This window comes from Mytilus edulis, chromosome 7 (assembly GCF_963676685.1).
Source record: "Mytilus edulis chromosome 7, xbMytEdul2.2, whole genome shotgun sequence".
Taxonomy (NCBI): domain Eukaryota; kingdom Metazoa; phylum Mollusca; class Bivalvia; order Mytilida; family Mytilidae; genus Mytilus; species Mytilus edulis.
Window position 1 is genome coordinate 64,827,030 of NC_092350.1, and position 25,126 is coordinate 64,852,155.

The 25,126-nt window shown below is 31.8% G+C and overlaps 1 protein-coding gene across 7 annotated transcripts in view; it reads right to left on the bottom strand.

The window, feature by feature from the left end:
• Positions 1–7,008: 7,008 nt before the first annotated feature.
• LOC139481991 (uncharacterized) overlaps positions 7,009–25,126 on the bottom strand; it is a 41,822-nt gene continuing 23,704 nt past the window's right edge. For 3 of the 7 annotated variants that reach the window (XM_071265616.1, XM_071265617.1, XM_071265615.1), the window contains exons 2-5: positions 19,549–19,596; positions 13,289–13,524; positions 10,118–10,350; positions 7,009–8,147 (exon numbers count right to left, since the gene is read on the bottom strand). In XM_071265616.1, coding sequence (XP_071121717.1) covers positions 7,026–8,147; positions 10,118–10,350; positions 13,289–13,484 — 1,551 coding nt within the window. In that variant the 5' untranslated portion in view covers positions 13,485–13,524; positions 19,549–19,596 and the 3' untranslated portion in view covers positions 7,009–7,025. Of the gene's footprint in view, positions 8,148–10,117; positions 10,351–13,288; positions 13,525–19,548; positions 19,597–22,231; positions 22,311–25,126 lie in introns of all 7 variants that reach the window. The other 4 variants (XM_071265620.1, XM_071265619.1, XM_071265618.1 and 1 more) reach the window with 2 other exon arrangements.

The following is a 25,126-nucleotide window of genomic DNA, read 5'->3' on the forward strand; positions in this document are numbered from 1 at the left end:
GTTTGCCAACATATCAGCAGCATTTAAATGCACCGCATTGTGCAACTGCTATACGGACTGTGAAAGAGAAACTGATTGAGACTGTGTTTTATTTTGATTTTCCTGCATTTGGATCATATTTCAATTATAATTTAAATCTGTTGTTATGTTAAGTAGTTACTTGTGAGTTTTTTGTTTTTTTTTTTTCTTACCTAATTTCTAAAAAAGAAATACTTTTTGTACGATTTAATACTGCATATGTTTTGGTTTTTTCATTTCAGGAAAATTGTGAAATTTTCTAAGGTAAAATATAAGAACTCGTCAAAGACGCAATTTTGAGTTATGTAGGACATTTATATTTCATAGCTAATGTCACCTGTTGCATTAACAAATAATATGTTTGTATATAGGTGTTTGTATTGAAATACAAGATCCATTATATTTTAATCGTTTTTATACCATATTCAAAAACAAAGTCAACTTTTCACATGTTAAACGGCGCCATTTTGAATATTGCCGCCATTTTGAAAATATCATTTATGTACCTAGATATTAATGATACATTTTAGGCTTTTGTCTATATCAAATGATCAGTTTCACAGCTTCGCTAACTTTCTATCACACAATTATGGTGTATACATACGAATACTGTCAAACTTAGACATTTTGACGCGCCATTTTGAATTTGGACGCCATTTTGAAGATTTCTGTACTAAAAGGTTTAAAAAAATAATAAATGACATTTATCTTAATTGTATTTCCTTAAGTTTGTGACATCTTCTGAACTCATTAGAATTGGCAGACTTCATCAAGTGAATGATGTTATACTTATGTCGGCCATCTTGAATTTGGCGGCCATATTCGATTTTTTATCGTGGCTCCATATCTGAATTTTGTCTTTACCCTTTAATCTTTCACTATGCCAAGTTTCATGCTTTTACTATAAAGTGATCAATTATTCCGATATCCGCTGGACTATACCTCAGAAATCAATTTTAATAAAATACTATACGAATTTCGATATTAACGTAACTCTAGCGTTTTTATTTCTATAACTTCATGTTTTGAAATGGTAAATCAGCTGGAGTAGACAGCACCAGTGCAGAATTCCGCAAGTCAGTTGTACAACAACAACACCAATACTACACACAATATTTAGTAAAATTTATGAGGAAAAAGTTATACCTAAAGACTTGGACAAAGGACTACTGGTTAAACTTGCCAAAAAAGGACATGAAGAATTGCAACAACTGGAGAGGTATATCTTTACTATCTGTACCTGCAAAAGTGTTCCTTTGAGTTATTGCCAAGCGAATAGTATAAGCTTTAGATGACACTCTGCGGAAAGAACATGCAGGTTTTAGAGCCAAATAAAGGTGAAGTGACTATATATTCACAATCAGAAACATCATTGAGCAGTTCATATAATGGCAACACAATATCGTCTTAAACTTTGTGGACTTTGAAAGGGCCTTTGATAGCTTGAACAGAGACAGCATGTGGGAAATAATGAGAAAGTATGGCATACCTGAGAAAATAATTAACATGATATAATTATTTTACCATAACCACAGATGCTGTGTCCTACACAATGGAAACCAATCCACCTGGTTCAACGTACAATCTAGAGTTAGACAAGGATGCATTATCTCTCCCTTTCTTTTCCTTATTGTCATCGACTGGTGCATGAGAAGAACACTTGGGAACAGGGTAACTGGAATAAGATGGTCGATGAACACAGTCTTAAAAGATCTAGATTTTGCAGACGACATATGCCTATTATCAACAACTAGAACAAACATGCAGAACAAAACATCAAGACTACATGAGACTGCTCTGTCTGTAGGTTTAAAGATAAATACACATAAGACAAGGATAATTAGCCTTAATGACAAAACTAGAAAACAACCAATAACACTTAAAGGAGACAACGTAGAAAATTTTATATATCTAGGTACTTATATCAGCCAGGACAACGGCACTAGCAAAGATATAATGGTAAGGATCAACAAAGCCAGAATTTCTTTCTGCAGACCGCGAACAATATGGGAAACAAGGTCCTCAAAAATCAAAATCTAAAATAGCAATGTAAAATCAGGTTTGCTATATGGTGCAGAGTCATGGAGGGTAATAAAATCTGACTTCAACAAACTGTCATCATTCCATAATACATGTCTTCGTAAAATTACAAGATCTTCTGGCCAAAAACCATATGTAATAAAGACTTATACACCCTAACCTTACAACTAGACATCAGAGCAGAAATTAAAGAAAGGCGATGGAAATGGATTGGCCATATTCTATGAAAGACAAACATGACATAACAAATATAGTTCTTCGTTGAACACCAACAGAGGGGACAATAATGTGAGGGAGACCGAAATAAACATGGCGACGTAAAATAGAGAGCGAACTAAGAAACATGGGAGTGACATAGGGAGAGACAGAAAGAAACGCACAAGACAGGCAACAGTGAAGGGCGTTGGTAGTGGCCTCATGTGCAAGTTAGCACGAAGAGGATTAAGTAAGATACTATGTTTTGAAATGACTTATTTGCGCCAAAACAGTAAAAAGTAAAATCACAACAAAAATATTGAACTCCGACGAAAATTCAAAACGGAAAGTCCCTAATCAAGAACCAAAATCAAAGGTCAAACACATCAAAGGAATGGATAACAACTGTCATATTCTTGACTTGATACAGGTATTTTCTGATTTAGAAATAGACTTTCGCGGAATTTTATTTTGATATTAATTTTGTTGATTTCTCTGATCTCTTATGCATTAATTCTTTTTATTATGCATCTAACAAGATTAAAAGATCTTTTGTCTTTTTTTATTGCAATTTTTAAATCAATAAAATCGGCAAAGCATTTGCAAAAAGGTTCCCATACATGTGGATTTACGTGGGATGTATATTGTAACATCTATTATTGTGTATATCTCTGAGTCTGCGCATAGACATAAACATTTCGAATATTTTATCACAGTGTTGTTTACAAAGCGAAAGAAGCACGTCATACTAGAATCACAAATACAATTCTAATGTTAGCTTGCTTACCTTTGAAATGGACTGCTGATCACTAACACATCTGTTCAACCCCTGTGCATTCTAAAACCGCAAGTCCCAAAGTTATGAAACTATGAAATTAAGAAGTTGTCATTGCCGATATCTGTTATAATTTATCGTTTTTTTCGTTTTAATATTTTGTTTGTGTTGTCATAAATCTGGCATTTTTAAAAAATTTTAATATTTGGAGACTGCCATTAATGACTATATTGTATGTGTTCTATTACTTGCTGGATGTTATTTGACGACCTAATGTTGCCAACACCCATTCCACGTTGTGTTCATTTGCAGTATTACCGTTCTTTTGAATACTTTTAAACATCAGAACCATATAACACCGAGGCATTATCGATTAATTGACTAATTGGTCGTAATCTTGCTCGACCTTCGTAAAAATGAAACCGTGATAACCTGTAAGCACGATGCAAAAGTTAACAAATTGTGCGAAGAACAAGTCTGAATTTTTAGTAATGCACATAGTCCCCTACCCTCAGTTCTGATAATTCTTTAATAGACAAATCTTTTTTCTTTCCATATTTTTAAAAACGTTGGTTGCCGCTCGAAGAAAGTTTATAAACAAGCAATGAGATAAATGAATATTCCTGTCACTAATAGAAAAAAAAAAGAAATGTTATCTTCCTAGGCATACATTTTAATGCAAACGAAGATACACAAAAAGTTGCAGTTATCGATCAATATGTATAGAAGACAAAAACACAACAGCGTTAAAACACATTTAAGGTATATCTATTAAAGCTTTGCGCCATGTTATGTGCTGTATAAAGGCAACAGTAGTATATCGCTGTTCAAAACCTCGTAAATCTAGGGACAAAAAACAAAATTGGGGTAACAAACTAAAACTGAGGGAAACGCATTAAATATAAGAGGAGAACAACGACACAACATTAAAATGTAACATACACAGAAACGGACTAAGAATTAGACAAAATCCGATGAGAATAACAAATATAACATCAAAACCAAAAACATGAATTTGGGATAGAAAAGTACCGTGACACGTCTTATAGTAATGTGAATTCACATTCAAATATAAGAGACAACAAACGACACAACGGAAACACAACGTTAAAATGTTACACACACAGAAACGAACTATAATATAACAATGGCCATTTTCCTGACTTGGTACAGGACATTTTTAAAGATAAAAATGGTGGGTTGAACCTGGTTCTGTGGCATGCCAAACCTCGCACTTTAATGGCAATGTTAAATATAACATTGAAATGAAAACATAATATTACAGGACTACAATACAAATAAATAGGAGAACGTATTAGTCAAAGAAACACATGATTCATAGATAACAAAAGGCATCAGGTTTAAAATTCAATACGCAAAAAAACGCGCCTCGTCCACACAAGACTCACCAGTGACGCCCAGATATAAAAGATCGAAAGTGAAAAAAAGTACAACGTTGAACAGCACTGAAGATCAAAAGTTGAAAAAAGGTTGTGTCAAATACGACTATGTTTTTATGCTGGGGATAAGAACATCCTTATTATTTAAAACAATTTATGCTATACAAACAGTAAATTTTATCAAATAAATATAAAAGATATACATAATGAAACTGAAGTATTAACTAATTACAGAAAACAAAACCCGAATACATAATGCAAAGACAAACACAGAAAAATAAACACACCCGACTTAGTCCAGGCCTCAACGCAAAAAATCATAAAAATGAAGTCACATACAAAGTGGTGAATGGGCACAAAAATAAAGTCACATTTGAATTTCTGAAACATCACAAAAATGACGTCATATTTGAAAAACTATATCTCAAAAGTAAGATAGAATTAGGATTGATCTAAGATTACAATAGAACTAAATACTGATTTTACATTTAAACACAATGCATATTGCAATACTTATTAATAGCAATTTACTATAATATATATATGTCCAGTTTGTTTTGAATCCAAATTCAAACGTAAATGATCGTAGATTACGTTTAATAAAATCAAATCTAAAAATGAAGGCGGTGATTAATTTTCTTTACCATAACACATGAATATAATAGAAAAGACGTCAACGAATTTGACAAAATCCGACGATAACCACAAATACAACATCAAACTAAACACATGAATTTGGAATAGACAAGTACCGTTACACGTCTTATAGTAATGCGAATTCACTCTCATCAAAACAGTCACAATCGGGAATAAGTCACGTTCGGTAATTAAAAGATAAGACGACGTAATGATAAACCACAATCTACCATGTGGTAAAAATGTCCTTAGCTAGTTTGGTCAAAGACACATCTTATGGATCAACTAATTCGTGATGGTGTCCTTAAAATTTACGGAGTGTCAATTTTAATCTGTCCTCCTCATAACTTTGTTGAAGCAGTTTCTGTGTTAGGAGCACACTCCTGTATATGAAGTTCGTATAGTGTGAACATGCACGAGAATAACGTAGCAATTGTGATATGTAAACACCATACGAAGGGGCAGAGGGTATGTTACTGCTAAGAAATGGGAAATTGATAATTGGGAAGATGAAATCGTCCTGTTTATCATAGTTTTTCGTGTGAGGTCGTTCATCTGCGTCAAGATTGAGGAAAAGATCAAGGTATGAAGCAGTCCTTCTAGTATCAGTAGTATCCTTAATTTCAAGTTCGCTGGGACATATGAGATGTGAGTATTGGCTGAAATATGGGTTATTCAATAATAGAACATCATCAATATATCGGAAAGTAAAATTAAAGAATTTCGCTTTTTCTTTTTGTCTTTTAGAAGGTTCTGAATGAATTCTGCTTCATACGAGTACAAAAACAAATCGGCCAGCAGGGGTGCACAATTAGTACCCATTGGAATACCGACTGTCTGTTTAAATATAAATCTCCAAACTCAACAAATATATTGTCATCAAAAAAGTCCAGCATTTTGATAATATCATCTTCAGTATATTTTTTGGAAGATTCAGTGTGATTCTTCACAAAATATGAATTATTGTAACCCAAAACAAGAAATTTGTATCTACGATTCCCTGCATTTAGAGATTTACAAGCAAATAAGTAATAATGTTTAATATAGATAATAAGATGTGTGCCAATGAGTCAGCTTTTTATCCAAGCCATAAATGGTTAAAAAGTTAACAATAAAAGGTCAAATGTCGGCCTTCAATGCGGAGCCTTGGTTCACATCGAATAACAAACTACTAACTCTCACACGATGACTAGTGTAAAACAGGAAAACCAACTGTCTTATTTATATAAAAAAACAATAAAAAAGAAACGCCAATGAACCATACCAACCAATGACAACAACTGAATAACAGGCTCCGGGTTTAAAACAGGTGCATGCAAGCAGCGGGTTTTAAAGTTTGAACATGCTCAAACTTTTACCCTTACCTGCGACAATAGTGTAAAATTACAACAACAAAATACACTATAAAATATCAATTGAAATGGCTTAGTTCTATCAAAAGACATTAAAAAAAATCAAGTTAACATACAATGAACAAAAAAAATTAATATAAATCAAAGTGGCGTTAAATAAACAACGTACACAGGTAAATTAAAATATCATATTTTGGAGAGAGGAATACAGAAGTAGGCATTTGTACAAAATTAATAAATTTGTTGTGTACGAGTACAGAAGTCATACTGCATTTAAGTAAATACTTGTGACACATATTAAAAAAAGAGTTTAATCGAGTTTTTATCAATACGGTTGTCTTGCCTTTTTAATTATATTGATCACTTCGATAGTTCATAGTTACTAATAACAAATATTATAATATATATCAATGAGATATCAATAGTTTTGGCCTGTTTTCACTTTATCTTGCTATTATAATTAACAAGATTTATCATAATTAATAGATGGTACTCGCGAACAAAATGATAAATTTAAATGAGATATGTTAACAAACATGACAAAGGCGACTATGGATGAACGTCGTTGAGACAACAATAATACGACACAAAATTGTAGACATTAGATTTTTATAGAATTTGATGACGACAATATATTCCATAAGTGTGAACGACACATTCTTCCTCTTCAAAAAAGACGTCAATGAACCACACTTCAAAGATAACAATAAGGATTGTTAAAATAACAGCAATAAACTTTGACTTAAAGTAGTCACAAAGTCTAGGAAAACAATAAACAATGGAGGCAATACAGACTGACAAAATCGTAAAATAAGTTATATATTCATTCCGTTCTTCATCATGTTCACGATTTTCAACTCTGGGTGTGACGACATTGTCATTGCCAATTAAAACTGGTTGACTGGCGTTAGGGAGAACAGTATTTGATAGGTGATCAGATGTATTCGTAACAGCAATTCCAAGTTCAACGCAATGTGATAAATCTATCTCTCCATTCTCCATATACTGCTTGGATTTTAAATCCTTGTTATTACTTGATAATTTACTATTTGATTGACACTTTGATGGTAGCACATTCTGGCATTGAGCGTCAAAATTGTTTTCAATATTTGATCCTGAAAAATTGTCAATTTTAGTTGAGCTATTTTGAGAGTCAGGAAAGTTTATGTCATCTGAATAGCTCATGCTATTCTCTTGCTCTAAAAGTTTTTTTTCCCTTATTGTTTGGTCTTTGCATACGTGTTCAACGTGTCTACGTTGTGCATAAATATATGGTAAATCTGAAGTAAGAGTAGATTTTGAAGCCAAAACATCTTCAGGGGTAGTGGCGTTTACAGGTTTTATATAATTTGGTGAATGATTTTGTTTTCTTTGATACGATATGAGTTCTGCAAGTATTTGTTTGAAAAAGGGATGTTCGTTTAGAACACAACTACAGTATCTAACAGTCATGTTCTGTAAGACACCTAAATAGTAAATTAATTCTTCACGTGAATGAATTACAGATATGACTGTACCTCCAATAATTGACCACTGAAATGGCTGCTTTTCATGTTGTCGGATAATTAACACTGTTGCAGGTTGAAGCACCCCCTTAACAACTGCCTGTGGTAACAAATATATCGTTTGCTGTGCATGCCAAGTAATGTTGTTTGCACGGTAATCTAGACTTCCATTCATTATATGCGTTATCCGGTCATCAAATCTTGATTTTCCGAGTCTTTTGATAACCTTTAAGAGAAATATTTAATACAAATGACAATATTCTACATAAATAAAACTCACAATTGCATGGTAAAAATATGGATTCTAATTTAAATCGCTTATCCGCCTTGATAGTTTTTTGTGGTTTGTTGCTGAAAGACATTTGAACCGCATCTAATTTTTTGTATTCTTTATACATGTTATAACATAAATTTCGCTTTGAAATTAAAACATACATACAGACAAGTTATTTGTCAAGAGAAAACAAAATGTAAATAATATTATCTTATCATACATTTAAAAGAGGGGCGAAAGATACCAGAGTGACAGTCACACTCATAGATCGAAAATAAACTGACAATGGCATTTAAATCTCCAAAGACTAGAAATTGTACTTTCGTTATCCCGTATACAACAGCAGTTATATAATCTTTCAATAACATCTTTATCAAAACTAGTTATTTTAAAGACTAGTACTTTGCAATAAGGTTTGTAGTTAACGCAATAGAGCGGATCCTTCACTACTTAAATATATAAACGTAGCAAAAAGCAACTTAATTACATGCAAGTGGTCACTGAAATTAAAGTACTTTAGTAAAAAATAACCCGTAATAAAAAAAAAAGATCATATCATAAGGATCATGTGTACTAAGTTTCAAGATGATAGGACTACAACTTCACCACAAATTACCTTGATATTTTTTTTTAACCTGAAGCGGGACAGACGGATTGACGAACAAACGGACGGATGGACGAACGAACGGACAGATGGACGAACGAACGGGCGGAGAAATGGACGTATGCATGAACGGACGCACATACCAGATAACATAATGCCCATAATCAGACATAATAAAGAATGAAAAACATACGATTCCTAGTTTTATTGAAAATATTAAACATTGTTAAACTTTCGATACTTTTGACAAACACAATGATGTCAGATAGATAAAAGAACCCAAAAGGTTAAGTTTAAGCAAACGATATTCATTGATGAGACTTTTTGGATGTAGTAGAAGGTTCAATAATTCACAAAACACTGACACTAAAAAAACTTATAAAATTCAATTCTATTAAAATGATAAGTTTAAACATCGATTTCGCAGACAATTGTGGCACTGCATAATCATGTCCTCTGGTATTGTTGCTGATAGAACTTTACAACAACGGACGCTTCCTCTTAAGTTGCAGTTTCAAACTGATTATGCTTACATGTATGTCACACTGAATAGCTCATTTTGTGAGGTTGTTAAAGTATACATATCTCTCAATTTTCAACTTCATTTGATCGTTATTTGAACACATCGGATTCATTCAATATGTAAATGTTTATAGGGTCTTTGCATTGGAAATAAACACATTTATTTAAAAACCAGTTGTTGGCAAATATGTTATGGTGGTATAATATTAAACCCCTAACGAGAAGGATTGTGCCTGATATTCATATTATGAAGACATAATCTTTCAATTAGTTGAATTGAAGTCTGGAGATGGCATGTCAATTAACTACTAGTAGTATGTTGTTATTTATTTATTATTATCATTTTGTTTATTTTCTTTGGTTACATCTTCTGACATCAGACGTGGACTTCTCTTGAACTGAATTTTAATGTGCGTATTGTTATGCGTTTACTTTTCTACATTGGCTAGAAGTACAGGGGGAGGGTTGAGATCTCATTCTTGCGCCTGTCACAAGTCAGGAGCCTCTGGTCTTTGTTAGTCTTGTATTTTGTTAAATTTTAATTTCTTGTGTACAATTTGAAGTTAAGTATGGCGTTTATTATCACTCAACTATTATATAAATATTTGTTCAGGGGCCAGCTGAAGGACGCCTTTGGGTGCAGGAATTACTCGCTGCATTGGAAACCTATTAGTGACCTTTTGCTGTTGTCTGTTCTATGGTCGGATTGCTGTCTCTTTGACACATTCCCTATTTCCATTCTCAATTTCACCATTATGTTTTGTTATGCTAAAAGTCATTATCTATTTTGAATTACCTTTTTCAAAGTCTTCGATATTTCATTAAATTCTTGCTCATTTAGTTCCTTGACTTTTGCATGAACTAATGCATTTCTAAAGAACTTTAATCGGGCAACATCAGCTCCATCACTTATTTCATGCTCGTGAGGTTTGTCGTCAAAGGTAGAAGAATGTGGTGCCGCTACTTTTTCAGTGATTCGTAACACAAACGCCATTAACGTCAAGTCCATATTCATGGACAACACAGTGCCTGAAAAACCATTAATAGAATTATGATTTGTTGAAAGCCTCTAAACTTTGAATGATAATACATGTATTTTTTTTTAAATCGAAAAAACACAAATTGTCTTATCAATTTCCATATTATTATCTGCTTTTCATTCTATAGGGATCTAAAAAAAAATGTAATTTTACTTACCGACACTTTAGGGATAGATACTTATGTCTTTGAATTTGAATTTTAAGCTTTTAAGCTTTTTTGTTGTAATTGTTGTATATTAAATGATACTTGGTAAAATATTTTTTTAATTCTTTAACATCATGCCCAGAAGTGTTGTTAAGAAAAGGACACCAAGTAAAGTCTCTTAATATAGGTAACATTTGTAATGGCATTGACACATGTTTGTGTCGAAATTCTGAGTAAAAACATATCATAGTTTTTCTGGTTTTAGACAGCCATGTTTCAAACACATTTACTTAATTATTTCGAAATGTCGTACTTTAATGTTTAAAACCTGTACTTTTGGTTTTAAAACGAATTACTAGTATTAGTTTGTACTTTCGCGAAAATATGCGATCCAATGCCCCCTGATGAAAGACGATTTCAATTAGAATAATGGTAGTATATCTAGCTTCTAGCTAACTGGATCAGATCTAGAACCCCCCGCCCCCCCAAAAAAACCCCAAACAAACAAAAAACAAATTTACTAAATTATTTCGAAATGTCGTACTTTAATGTTTAAAAAATGTGTTAATAAGTAAATTTACAACAAAATAAAAAAAACAAAAAACAAAAAACAAACAAAAAATCAAACAAATTAGGTTATAATATAAATACTACTACTGTATCGAGTGCGATACCACATATCTCTTCCCAAACATAGTTGAAAATGTACTGTCGAGAATGGAGACATATCGTATTGAGATACATGTTTCAAAAGTTAAAATGTGTTTCTCTGATGACTTTTTGAAAATCTTTCTTTTTCAATGATCTGCAAAAAGATCATACGCAAAGTTCACTCTCCTCTGTTGCGATTTCACATTATCGATATCAGAAAGAGCAATACAAGTGTTACGTCATCTGGAGATTTACGATAATGCGAGCCATGTGTTACATATCTACGGAAGCGTATTAGAGTCATTTCATTTTTTTTTTCAATTGTCGACTTCCATCTTGGAATTATCAACTTTAATCTTAGCTTATCCAAATTAATCTTGGAATTATCAGACTGGAATCGCGCCTCTGTCAAAAAATGCACTTCGCTTCCAGATGCGTTACGGTAACCATTTTTATATAACATTAAATAATATTTGGTACCTATGTAACACTCCCAAACGTGTCTGATACCCCCAAACGTGTCTATTCTCCCCAAACGTGTCCGATTTCAGAACCCCCAAACGTGTCCGATAATTTTTATTCGCCAAAACGTGTCCACTATTACACGCCAGAACGTCTCACGTCTTTAAGCGCTAATACATGTATCTCTTAAATGAAATCGATAACGTTTACGGCAATTCTATTAAGAGGGAAGCAATTGATGAGGTAGTCATTTATTAGCATTAGTTTGTTCAATGCCGGTTGTTAATGATTATCATAATTGCAAATTCAATCTGTATCATATGAATTAAATTTTGACTAAAATTGCTTATGGTCCAGTTACAAGTATTTCTTGCTCATTAATAGCGAACATACAAAAAATTAAAGGTAGTTGGATTAATTGTTTACTGTGTAAATTATTTGTGTATTATAAACTCCGGTGATGTCTTTTATATCAATCCGACGGCGATCGTTCAGCAAAATTTACTTCCATTTATTCAACAGTTCTGATATTTTAAAAGCTCATCAAATCATAAACTGTTATTCAGTTTTTTTAAATAAATTTTAGGTTTCGAGCATCACTTAAGACACACGATTAAACATAACGTCATGTGCCAAATATTTCATGCATTATTTGATTTACATCATGTTAAAAATTTAGATAGGTTCTACAAATGTATTATCATACCGGGAGCCAGTCCACATTTGGAAACGTTTGGGGGTTATTTGAAAAATGGACACGTTTGGACACCCATACATGTTTTACAGTTCAGTGACGTCGATGTGGACACGTTTGGGGAAATCGGACACGTTTGGGGGGGAAGGACACGTTTCTGAGTGTTATATATAATATATATTTATGTTAGTATATAAAAAGAATAACCTTTACTTATATACAATATTCAAGTTATCATTATTCATAATGTCCCGGAATTCATTCCTGTCATTTGGAAATAGATTTGAAAGATGTACTTTGAAATGCACAGATGCAAGGATTTTATATTTTTGTAAATGTGAAGTCCTTTATTGATTGGAATACTACTATTGGTCATTAATAGAAGATTTCCAATAACATAATTATATAAGATATGTAAAACAAACCTAAAATCGATATAAAGTTATGAAAGAACAATACATATAATAAAATAGAATGTAATTTAAAAGTGTCATATTCATATAATTTTTTTTGACATATATTTGTGTCGTATCCACGTATATCCATGATTCGAAAGTTATGTCCACTTCATGTATATAAGGCTACGTGAATCTATACAAGACTTTAGAAATATATTGAAAATGTAATATTGATAATTCCAAGTTTAATATATTTAAAGTTGATGATTTCAAGATTATAGGTGGAATTTCCAAGATCGATGTTGATAATTCCACGATTAAAGTCGAAATTGATAAAATAATAAAAAAAGGATGGCCCTAATATACTTTCTTATATATCAGTTATTACATTAATTTTGATATATTATCAGAAAAACTAACACAGAATATTGACCAAATGGCATTGTGGTGATAACATGATTCCAATAAAAAGTCAATCCCGACATTCAAGAAAACGAATGAACTTTTCTTTTTTAACATACATACTATAGCCATTTAAAAAAAATATGATGATTCAAAGTCTTTGTCATTTATTTACCGTTTGTCGGGTATAGAATTGCAACGTGTGGTCGACTTGCTTTCCTTTTCATGACACTTTTCATAGGCTGAAGGGTTTCTTGCAATGTTGTTGTTGGAAGCAATTCATCAAATTTTAATCGAAGAGCGTCTGTTCCAATATCAATCAGCATTTCAGCACGTTTGAAACGATCTCCTTCCTGGCTCAGTGCTGCCATGCTTGATGACGTCGGCACTGACAGAAATATAATATTTCACCTAAAACACACGAAAGAAACACAATTGATTAACGACAATCATATTGTATGGAACGCCACAGCTGTCATAATATAGATCAGATAAATTATCTGTAGCAAAGGATCCTAATTTGTTGTAGAGTTGTCACTGGTTCAGACGTACTTATAAATATAATTATTTCTGTGACTGTATCTTTCATTAATTTGTAGGATCCTTTGCTATAGATTATTTAGCTGATCTGTAAAAATAACATCTGCATGCCTTATATATCATGTATTGTAGTACGACGCTAGATTAAAACTGACGTGGAAAGGTAACACCAAGCCACCGAAAGCTTCATTTTTATGACGCCCAGGTGGTCGTGTGGTCTAGCGGGACGGCTACAGTGCAGGCAATTTGGTGTCACGATATCTCAGTAGCATGGGTTCGAGTCCCGGCGAGGGATATATATATATTAAGATCCAGGAAAGGTCAGTGTTAATTTTTAGTATTCGCTTTATTTGAAGTAAATTCATCAGGATAAATCTCTTTGGTGTACAGATTGAAGTCGTAATTACTGAGAGCCAATACATCATCCAAATATATAAAAGTGGTATTTTTAGATGTTGTTTCGATAGGTTTTCAAAAATGTTGTCTTAAATTGTATATCATACCAATACAGTATTAGGTCCAGATAAGTGGTGCAAAGTAAGTGCCCATTGGAATACCGATATACGGAATCTCCATAGCAAACACAAATGTTATCCAGCAAATATTCAAGGGCATTTACAGTTTCAAAGCAGGTCTAATTGACATTGTTGTTACTGGAAGATGACCTAAACGAGTTTTCCTTAATAAGATTATGGGGCAAAGTGGTATAAAGGGTAGAAAAATTAAAACTTTAAACAGATTAAAATCACCAATATAAACATGCAATTTATCAAGTACTTCCAACAAATTTTAACACTCCAAAAGTAATTAGTTTAATTATTATCAATGTCCTTTGTTAAACAACTTATTACCAGGCTTTTGATAGTACCAAGTGAACTAGTATTGATGGGTGATCTAATTTATTGATCATGTTGTATACAACAAATAATCGGTTTCGTAGTGGAACAATGGCTTGAAGACGGAATAAATCTTATTTGTAAGGTGTAATGCGCAGCTTCGGGAGCTAGTTGGAACTTTTTTTGTCTTTGGTTCAGCTTGAAAAGAGGTTTCTAAAATTGTATGTTTGTTACATGTCATTTATTGAAAATGGAGTCAAATTAGTTTGAATGTTGGTGAATTCTTCATTTCCGGTTGCAGAACCTCAATGTAAAATCTATGTCAAACAGTAATGAAATTATTAGCGGCCTTATCAGCCGGGACAAAATCAAACTCCTTGGCGAGTTTGTTTTAGATTATGTTTTATACGAGAAATATAGCTATTATGATTGCTGTTATAAAGAAAATGTTCTTTAAAAGGTTTAAAACGAATATCAACTATGTTCATTACAGAATTAGGAAAAGCATCTAAGGATTTTTGTATTTTTTCCCCTTTCGTTTGATCAATTTAATGCAGAATGAGTCGTCTATGATGATATGACACTCAACCCAAATATTAATTGTCGGGGGACGATATATATGTCCTTTCTGTTGAATGATTTCAACTCACGGTTATGAACGATGTTACGATCTCCTATTATATCATGGGAACTGGGATCATAAATGTATTCGAAATTGCTGCTATTTCATGGTGTATTTCTATGATATTAAATCTTTACACACTTCACTATTATTAAACACATATTTCCGGGTAGATTATTTGTAATTATATTAATAAATGAAAAGAGTTCAGTTTTACGGAAATATCCAGGAATTTATTCTGTAACAGAATGCTCACAAAAAATACCGGCAATATTTTCAAATTCAAAACCTTTGTGATCATATTTGATTTAAAAAAAATGCTTTTTATGATCTTCAGGTTGGTTAATTATAGGAAACAATTTAGAATAAAAAAAACCACAATCATGCATTAGACGATTTTATAGTTAGAGCTGCAATAAGGAATTGTGTTGCAATCCTCTAGAATGCATGTAGTTTATCAACAGGTAAATAACAGAGCTTAGTTAACAGATAATGTCTTTCATTGTAAATGGGTTCGAAATACTTGTACAGTTGGTACGAAATTATCTTTGATTGCGATTTACTCTACGCCCATGATAACTGTTTTTACGAACAGTTTAAGAAACTATATGAAAAATGTTAACATAATCGGTTCTTCAACATGCTGATATATTACTAATTTCCATGATTAAGACCGAGAGAAAAGACTGTCTGTAATTCTTTTAATCCAATCTGATTCAATTGTCTGTGATCGTACAAACTTCTTATGATTGAGATTTTAACTCGTCATTACGCTTCAATCAATATACAAAGCAAGTGCGAAGTTGAATTTCATTGAGCTCTAACAATCTCAAATGTTTTTTTTAGTACAAAACTCAAATGTATTTTATTCCACTGATGTTATTAAAATGAGTTGCATAGTGAAGCACTGTTAATATAAACATGAAGAGAGAACTGTTTTGTTTTATAATTAAACTGCTTCCAATGTTTCAACATTCACAATTTTACATGTATACGTTTTACGACTTAAGAGTACTTACAGTCACTGAAAAAGAGGGGCGAAAGATACCAGAGGGACAGTCAAACTCATAGATTGAAAAAAAAAAATGGACAACGCGATGGCTAACAAAGAAAAGAAAAAACAGACAAATAATAGTAAACACGATACAACATAAAAAAAGACTAGGCAACACGAACCCCAGCAAAAAATTGTGGTTATCTCAGGTGCTTCGAAAGAGTCAGCCGATCATGCTACACATGTGGCACCCACTGTGTTGCCCATGTTATTACAAACCTGGTAAATAGTCTTATTCGGTAGGTCACATTCGTTAAAAGGGAAAGGGATTGTAGTTGAAAGCTAGTTTAAAGTTAATTACACCACATAAATAAAATATGATTTTGAAACTGAAATATCAATCAGTTCATAATGTTCACATCCTTATAAGACTTGTTAAATGAGAAATTAAATAGAAGAACAACTACGTTGATATACACTGTATTTCTCCTTGTTTGACCAAAATTTTAGGTTAATTAAAAAACTTATAACAAGTCAATAGCATCATTTGTCAAACATTTAACTGAAATTAAAAATCATATTATACTTGCCAATTGGTATCTACCAATCTTTCTAAAGAAAATCGAAATATGAAGAACAAAAATATTGAATGCAAAGTCTCATACAATTAGTGATTTCATTCATCAAACATCAATTGTTGATCATCAATTTATATGGTGTAATATTCTTCAAAAATACGTGCTTAAACATTTCTTACTAATGGAGAATACTTTTGAATCTAAACGTTTGATTATTAGACAAGTAACATTTTCAAAATGTTTCAACGTATTAACTATAGAATTATAGGCGTTTAGCTTTTTCCGACTTAACCACTTATATATCGTTCAAGGTTTTTATTATGATAGCTGTACTATTTGAAAAGCTGAATAATAGGTTTATACGTCTATTCATTTTGATTTTTTAAATAAATTTAAATACTTGTTAGCCTTTCAAATATTATATTTAAACAATATATAATATCCTTTGAAAATTAAACGGGCTTTTTCTTATTTGTTTCCTAGCACGGATATATAAAAACATATCAACTAGAAATACAAGTTAAGATAAGATTTGTAGATACCAATTGGCTCTTTTAAAAAATTGGACAAAATTTATCTTTGTTCCAAATAAAGAAAGACTTGGCATGAGTAAATTTATATCCTGTGTCCATGTTCTATAAAAAAAATATGCACATAACCTTTCATTGCATATAAGAAAATAACCATCACTGGAAGTTAACCCATCAAATTTCCCCCCTTATTTAACCTGTGTACAAGCTTTAGTAACTTATAGCTAGCTAAGCGACTAACGACTAATGAAAACTCATGAATACTTTTTGTGTGCATACGTGTATAACAATACTATAAGGATGGTTTAATTTACTGATAACAAAATCATTATGACAATATAAACAATATTCAAAGATCTTATGACAGTGTTGAATCATAACCTTTTTTTATAAGAAACTAAATTCAAGGATTGATACATTTTATTAACTCTTTACCATTCGGCAAAAATTGTACTTTTTTGCCGCAAAGGAACGATTAAATTTCAATCAATCATAACTTTCTTATTACTGTTAGTAGACTTATCAACTAAGACTTTTTATAGACAATAGTTTTTCAGTAATATTACTGATAGGTTTGTGATTTTTTTTAATATATATTTGATCACGTGATAATAAGTCCAATGTCACGTGACAACAACAAAAAAACTATGAAAATTGTAAAATTTCGATACAAAATGTCATTAATATTATCAACAGAGCATTCAAGTACAATGTTAGGAATAACATATCAACGAAAAAGAACCCTGCATGGTCTATTTATGTGAGAAACAGCAATTTTTGATTTAAATTAAAGTCAAGTCAAGTTATTTAATTTGGTATTGGTTTTTTTTACCTGATATACACCCTTGCTGGATACGATCCCTGATCACTTGATTACTAGCCTGAGATGCATCCCTTCGGCTACGGAACCAGACGGTTAAAATTGATTAAATTCATACTTATTTCAATGTTATTTGTAATAAAAAAAAATAAGTTGACCTTACACATACAAATATTAGATTGTAATAAGATATCCAGAAAAACGTAAAAACTGCATTTTTTAACATCTTTAAAAGAACACACCATGTGGGACGGTGTGTAAACTAGGGGGAAATTTGTGGAGGGGGGGTATAATTATGATTGTTTTACAAAAAAAGTTACACAAGTAGTGAGAAATGTATTTTATTTATACTATTTGGCCTATGGAACCTTAATATGTACTTTTATACAGGTATGGCCAGAATTTCTAAGAAATAGTTGCTAAAAAGAAAAAACCCATAAGTGACCGATTTGTGCGGTTTATTGAAACCAAACACAATATTTTCAAAATTCGAGATTGACATAATTCTTAAGTTTTTCTATTAAATTTTTAGATGATTTGTTTTAAACGATGATAGCTTAATTGAAATATTTAAATACAAAGATCAACCCTAAAATACACAACTGGCAATTTAACGAGAAGCTGAAACTCACAGGTTTTGTTTAAGTCCTTGGTGAAATCTGTTGATAGTCAAATGGCAAAGAACTTAAGGTTTGAATTTAAATTTTTCGCAAAAAAGTGCTTATGACCCGAATTCGGGTCATATGAACGGTAAAGAGTTAAGATCGCCTCTAAATTTGCGGGCTCAGGAAACAATATCATCGTAAAACTTAGGATGTACTATTCCATTTGAAATATGTTTTCTACAGGTAAGGCCATACTTGCAAACGCAATATTTGTGTTCTTGGAATAATTTAGTATGGGTTTGAAGTAATTTGTGCTAAGGAAATCCTTGACTTTAAAATACTTTCCCAGTAATACTAAGAATACGCCCTATGAAATCCAAAACGAAGGTACAGGCATAAGCATAGAGGAAAAGTTAGTATAGGTTTACACCGTTAGACTGTACCAAAGATATATCACCGTCCAAAAATGAAAATTAACAATACTGAACAACAATCATCCATTTTGTCGTTATTTTTTTACTAGAGTTTCTCGTTTAAAAGTGAAATATCTACATCTAGGAAAGAACAATTATTAAATATTTAATGTAGATAAAGTAAGTTCTGTTTAGTAAATTGCGGCGGTATATTGCAAAAATTCTTGCCTATGTAACCCCCAAAAATATCATCAATATAACGGTGTTGTTTATTATATCAATTAATTTAGACGCATCTTTACTGAGTTTTTGCTATACAATGTGATTCAATTCAGGAACACGTCTGCTATCAATGATACACGATTGGTATCCAGAGGAATTCCTAAAACCAGTCGAAAGGTTTTTGTTTGCTTAAACGTACATGAATGTTGTCGAGAAGAAAATTAACAATTTAATCATCTCCTCTCATATATAGTCAGTATATGTAACATATTTACCTTTTAGGCTTTATAAAAGATGCAGCACATAACTTCGCAATCAGATTTCTGAAACAGCAATTTAGTTAATTAGGAAAACTTCCTTTGATAAAAAATGTGTTGAAGTGTAGTATGAAGAGTGGAAAAGTCAAAACTATCAATTGAATCAAAGCATCCGAGGAATTTTCAATACTAAAAACAGTTCATTCCACTCTTTTCATAGGCTTATTATATGTTTTTTTTTAATCAAATTATAAGTTTTTTGATAGTAGATGTACGTCAATGGAATAAACGAGATAACTGCTATCATTCAACATAAAATAAAACTAGGAATGGTATGCTATAAAAATCAATTCCTTCAACACATTTTGTTATATACTTCTAACAAAATCGAAGACAATGGAATGAATCCAAATATTATTTAAAAGAGAGGCGAAAGAATCAAGAGGGACATTTAAACTCATAAGTCGAAAATAATCTGTCAACGCCGTGGTTAAAAAAGAAAAAGACTAACAGACAAATAATAGTACACAAAACCCACAATAGAAAACTAAAGACTGAACAACACGAACAAGTCACTCTAATTTGACACGGTGAACGATGTTTTTATTCATAAGATGATCGGAACAAGATCATACTAGTGCAGCCAGTTGATTGTTTTGTCATTATTATCCATTCTGAGCTCCCGTGCATATTAGCATTTTTAACGATACATTTTAATAAATAACAGTAGTTTCTCATGAAATTCTGTACACATTTATTTCTAATCACGGAACTATTCTTTTGACTTTAACAATATACCGATTTTCGTTACAGACCATATTCACCAGATAACAATCATTTGCAGCAAATCGTGTGATAAATGCAGTGTTGACTATTTAGTTCAACTCATTGTTAAGTGAGAAATGATTAAAATTAGAGAAAATAGCATTCAATTACTTTTTTTTCACTATTTCTTTAATAGCTATTGACCTAAATTAAATATATTAAGAACTATATAAATCAAAATTATAATATAAAGTCAGGTCATTTGCTGTGGAAATCACTAATTCAATTTGATTTCAAGACATTTAATTAGGACAGCCGAGATGCAGGTATTCGATTTTGTTCTAAAAAGGATAAGATTTCATAATGGTCTGCATAAAAATTAACAATCAAACAATCGTTTAGATAGCACTTCATAGAAACTATAGACTGAGCATATCAAACCCTCCAAAGGAACTGCTGGTCTTTTCAAGTGAACTATTTGGAGAACAAAAATATTCTGGATGAAGTAAGTTTGACTTTCGTTTCAACATATTTAAACAGAAACTAGCTTATGAACCCAAAAAGAAAGCATTTACAAAACATTATCATTCATAATTTCAGGGGGATTTGTAGTGCTAAGTCTTAAGTTTTCTGTGTAAAATATGGTAGACGTTGTTTGTAATTTTTTTTTCAAGACACTTTTGAAATCCCTTCGACTAAAAACTGTTGAATATCTATTAGGTATCTTCCGCGTCCATTTTAGGTACTTGATACCTTATATTTAAAAAAGTCTGTGCACCATGCCCCTTTGTCCGAAGTTCTTTAAAAAGCGATCGAAAATATCAATAGACTTCACATTCATCAGTCGTAGGAAAGGAAGTACTTAGTTGTGAAAAAAAATAATGCTGTTAATTCTTCCGAGATATCAAAACAGAATTTTGTGTCAAAATATATCAGCGTTTGAATAATTTGCAAATATGAATTTCAAATAAAATTGAGAATGGAAATGGGGAATGTGTCAAAGAGACAACAACCCGCCCAAATAAAAAACAACAGCAGAGGGTCACCAACAGGTCTTCAATGTAGCGAGAAATTCTCGCACCCGGAGGCGTCCTTCAGCTGGCCCCTAAACAAATATATACTAGTCTATATAAATATATACTAATGAACGCCATACTAATTTCCAAATTGTACACAAGAAACTAAAATTAAAATAATACAAGACTAACAAAGGCCAGAGGCTCCTGACTTGGGACAGGCGCAAAAATGCGGCGGGGTTAAACATGTTTGTGAGATCTCAACCCTCCCCCTATACCTCTAACCAATGTAGTAAAGTAAACGCATAACAATACGCACATTAAAATTCAGTTCAAGAGAAATCCGAGTCTGATGTCAGAAGATGTAACCAAAGAAAATAAACAAAATGACAATAATATATAAATAACAACAGACTACTAGCAGTTAACTGACATGCCAGCTCCAGACTTCAACTAAACTGACTGAAAGATTATGATTTCATCATATGAACATCAGGCACAATCCTTCCCGTTAGGGGTTTAGTATCATACCATCATAACATATATGAGAAGAACATAACCCGTGTCATGCCAACAACTGTTTTTAGAATAAATGTGTTTAGTTCCGATGCAAAGACCTTATCAATGACTCAATATTAACGCCAAAATATGCAATCTTTAATGACTTGACAACAGTATCGTAATTATATCCCTTCTTAATAAGTCTATTCAAAGGTTTTGTAAGTTTCTGAGGTGAATACTGACACCTTTGTGCTTTATAAAGAATATTACCATAAAAAATTGGATGTGAAATACCTAGAATCCGCCAAAATAGACGAAGTAATATTAACAAATTGATAAAAGTAGATTATTTAAATATCAACACTAAAATAATGATAGTCGTAATATGAAAACGAATCAATATATTGAAAAAAACTTACGATGTGTGTCACCTTTCGTAAATTTGATCGCATACTGACAACTTTTATGTCGTTCATGATTTATATTACACACGCATATCTATAAAAATATCAAAAGAATAGTTTTATGCTCTATGCTTTATGCTTTTTTATTTTAAAATAGTTATTTCTTATTGACCTTCCAAAAAGTTGACATACTTCCAAATATTATATCAAAATAATACACAATAACGTATTCGAACTAATAGAAGTTAATATTTTTTGTTTCATTTCACAATTAAAAAACAACATGTAATGTTTTTTATTTAGACACAAACCTTTCAAATAACTTTAAAAGACTTACAAATATTTCACCATTTTCAATGTTATAATTTTACGCATTATGCTTTAAAGCTAATCGAGTACACGTATAAGATACAATATAGGAATTAGTAGATGTGGTACCGTATAGCGTGATATTTTTGCGGGTGTAAAATTTCGCGATTTTCATTTAAAAAGGTATACGAAATATTTTGGCGGTTATATTTTGGCGGATTCGAACTTTTAATCAATACCTTTGCATGTATACTTTTAAATTTGGCGGAATTTATTTTGGAGATTTTGTTCTATCCGCGAAAATAAGCGAAAATTACACCCCGGGAAAATAACCCGCTATACAGTATGATTGCCAATGACACATCTATCCAACTTAATTTCAACGAATTGGATGTAAGCAATTATAGACAACCGTACGGTCTTTGACAGTGATAAAACGTTTACACCATTAAATCGGCTCTTGAAGACTCCGACCTGAATAATAGGGAACAAAACAATTGATAAAACTATTTTCCAAATCTATGACAAAATAGTTCACGAAAAACAAATATGACAGATATGAAACAACGACAATCACAGTCTCTTGAATGTGACAGTGTTAAACCTTTTGAAATCGCGAACTCTCCCCTGACCAGTCAGAGTGGTGGTGTAAATATTTATTAGGTCGCCACAAAACACTAAAAACTACTTACAAAAACACGAAAGACACAAAGTCCAATGAAACAGAATAAGCAGTTACTGATAGCTGGTGTATAGCTATCTTCTACACATCAATAACGGTTCGCAGACCAAAATATCAATCAGTACAATATATACATGTCCAAATGGTTTTGTGTACATACGTTAAAAATCATTGAACTGCACGTTTATTTGACATGTTTCATGAGTCCTACATATATAGTTGGAGCAACTCTTGCCGAACAATGTTCTATAAATATTTCCTACTAATAGGGTTACACTTATGAGTTTTAGCATGTTATAATTAGTCAAAGCCTTCAAAATGTTTCAATATGATCAATTCTAGAATTATACGCTTTAAGATTTTATCCTTTCGGCATTGTTCGACTTTTTTGTAGACCAGAAGTTAACTTGGTATCACATATAATGTAAAAAAATTTCCCTTTTACCGACAACTATATATTAATAGATTTAACATACGTGATCAGTCTTTAAACAAACGATCGTATCAATGTTATTCATGCTTGTATTGCCTTTTCGATATCGTGTACCAAATGTACTAATCACTAATATATATTGGTTAAGGTTTAAAAACATTGATTTTCTATTTAAATACCTGATTAATAATATAAATAGGTTGATGATATTCAATATGGGTTTTGTAAACGAAAAACAAATACTTGACAGACTTCCAAATATTATATTAAAATGATACGCAAAAACGTAAAATAACAAAAGAACCAATCATCAAGGAAAATTCAAAACGGAAAGTCCCTTATCAAATGGTAAAATGAAATGCTCATACACGTCAAACAAATGGATTTGTTAAAACTAAAGAATTATTAAATAGATGGAAAAGGAGAAGCATTTATTTATATGTGTAGGACTCTAAAGTGCGATGGTCACGCTAAAGTGCGATGGTCTACGCTAAAGTACGATAGTGTCTCACGCTAAAGTGCGTTGGTTGGTTGTTCGCTAAAGTACGATGGTGTATGACGCTAAAGTGTGATGGTCCAAAGGGTAAGATTCGAAGTATTAAAACATAGAGGTTTAAAAAGTCTTTTTGCAAAAGCTATTATGCTAAGATATAACATATGTGATAGGCTTTACAATTTACCGGTAGGCGTAAGTAATTGTTTCTAAATTAACAAGTCTGACCAAGTAATAATTGCTATAAAGGTTATTTATGTTTTGCTAATATTATATTTCATGTAAAATAAATTCTAAACAATTCGGAGCGTATTGAATATTTGGATAATTGGTGTAGATTGCCGTTCACACTAATATTGCAACCTCCCTTACATTTGTCATTGAAAATTAAAAATCCCTAATTCGTTCATTGTCGGAAAATGCAACATTTATTTGTATAAGCTTAAATCTAAATGCGAGAGAAATTCAATGTTCGCCGAGCTTTCTCCTTTTCCGTTTTTTCCTACAATATACAGTACAAACTTGTTTTAGCAGACAATTTATAGTTAATGCATGAAAACATGTATCTCTATTTTACCGACGTTACTTTTCATTAAAATCGACAGCATTTTAATGGGGACCACAAAGTAAACTGCCACATAAACAATGATTCGAATGTATTCATTCGCTTCAAATAGAAGCAGGATAAGTATGCGTATACTGTTTTGTATTTATATAGTAAAATGGTCGACTGTAGGACACACGTCCTTTTTCCAGCACTCGCAAAATATAAACATTGTGATTCAGCCGACAAAAAACGGTTAAATTCAATCAATTACTCGTAAGTCATGGACATATGGTGTAAAAAATTGTTAATAAAATATTCCTAATATATTTCCGGTATGTTAATTTTTAGTCTGTATAAACAACTGTTAACGTCATTATCGAACTACGTTTTTACGTCTATAACGTTTATATCGCACTTTAGCGTATAGAACCACGTACTTTAGCGTA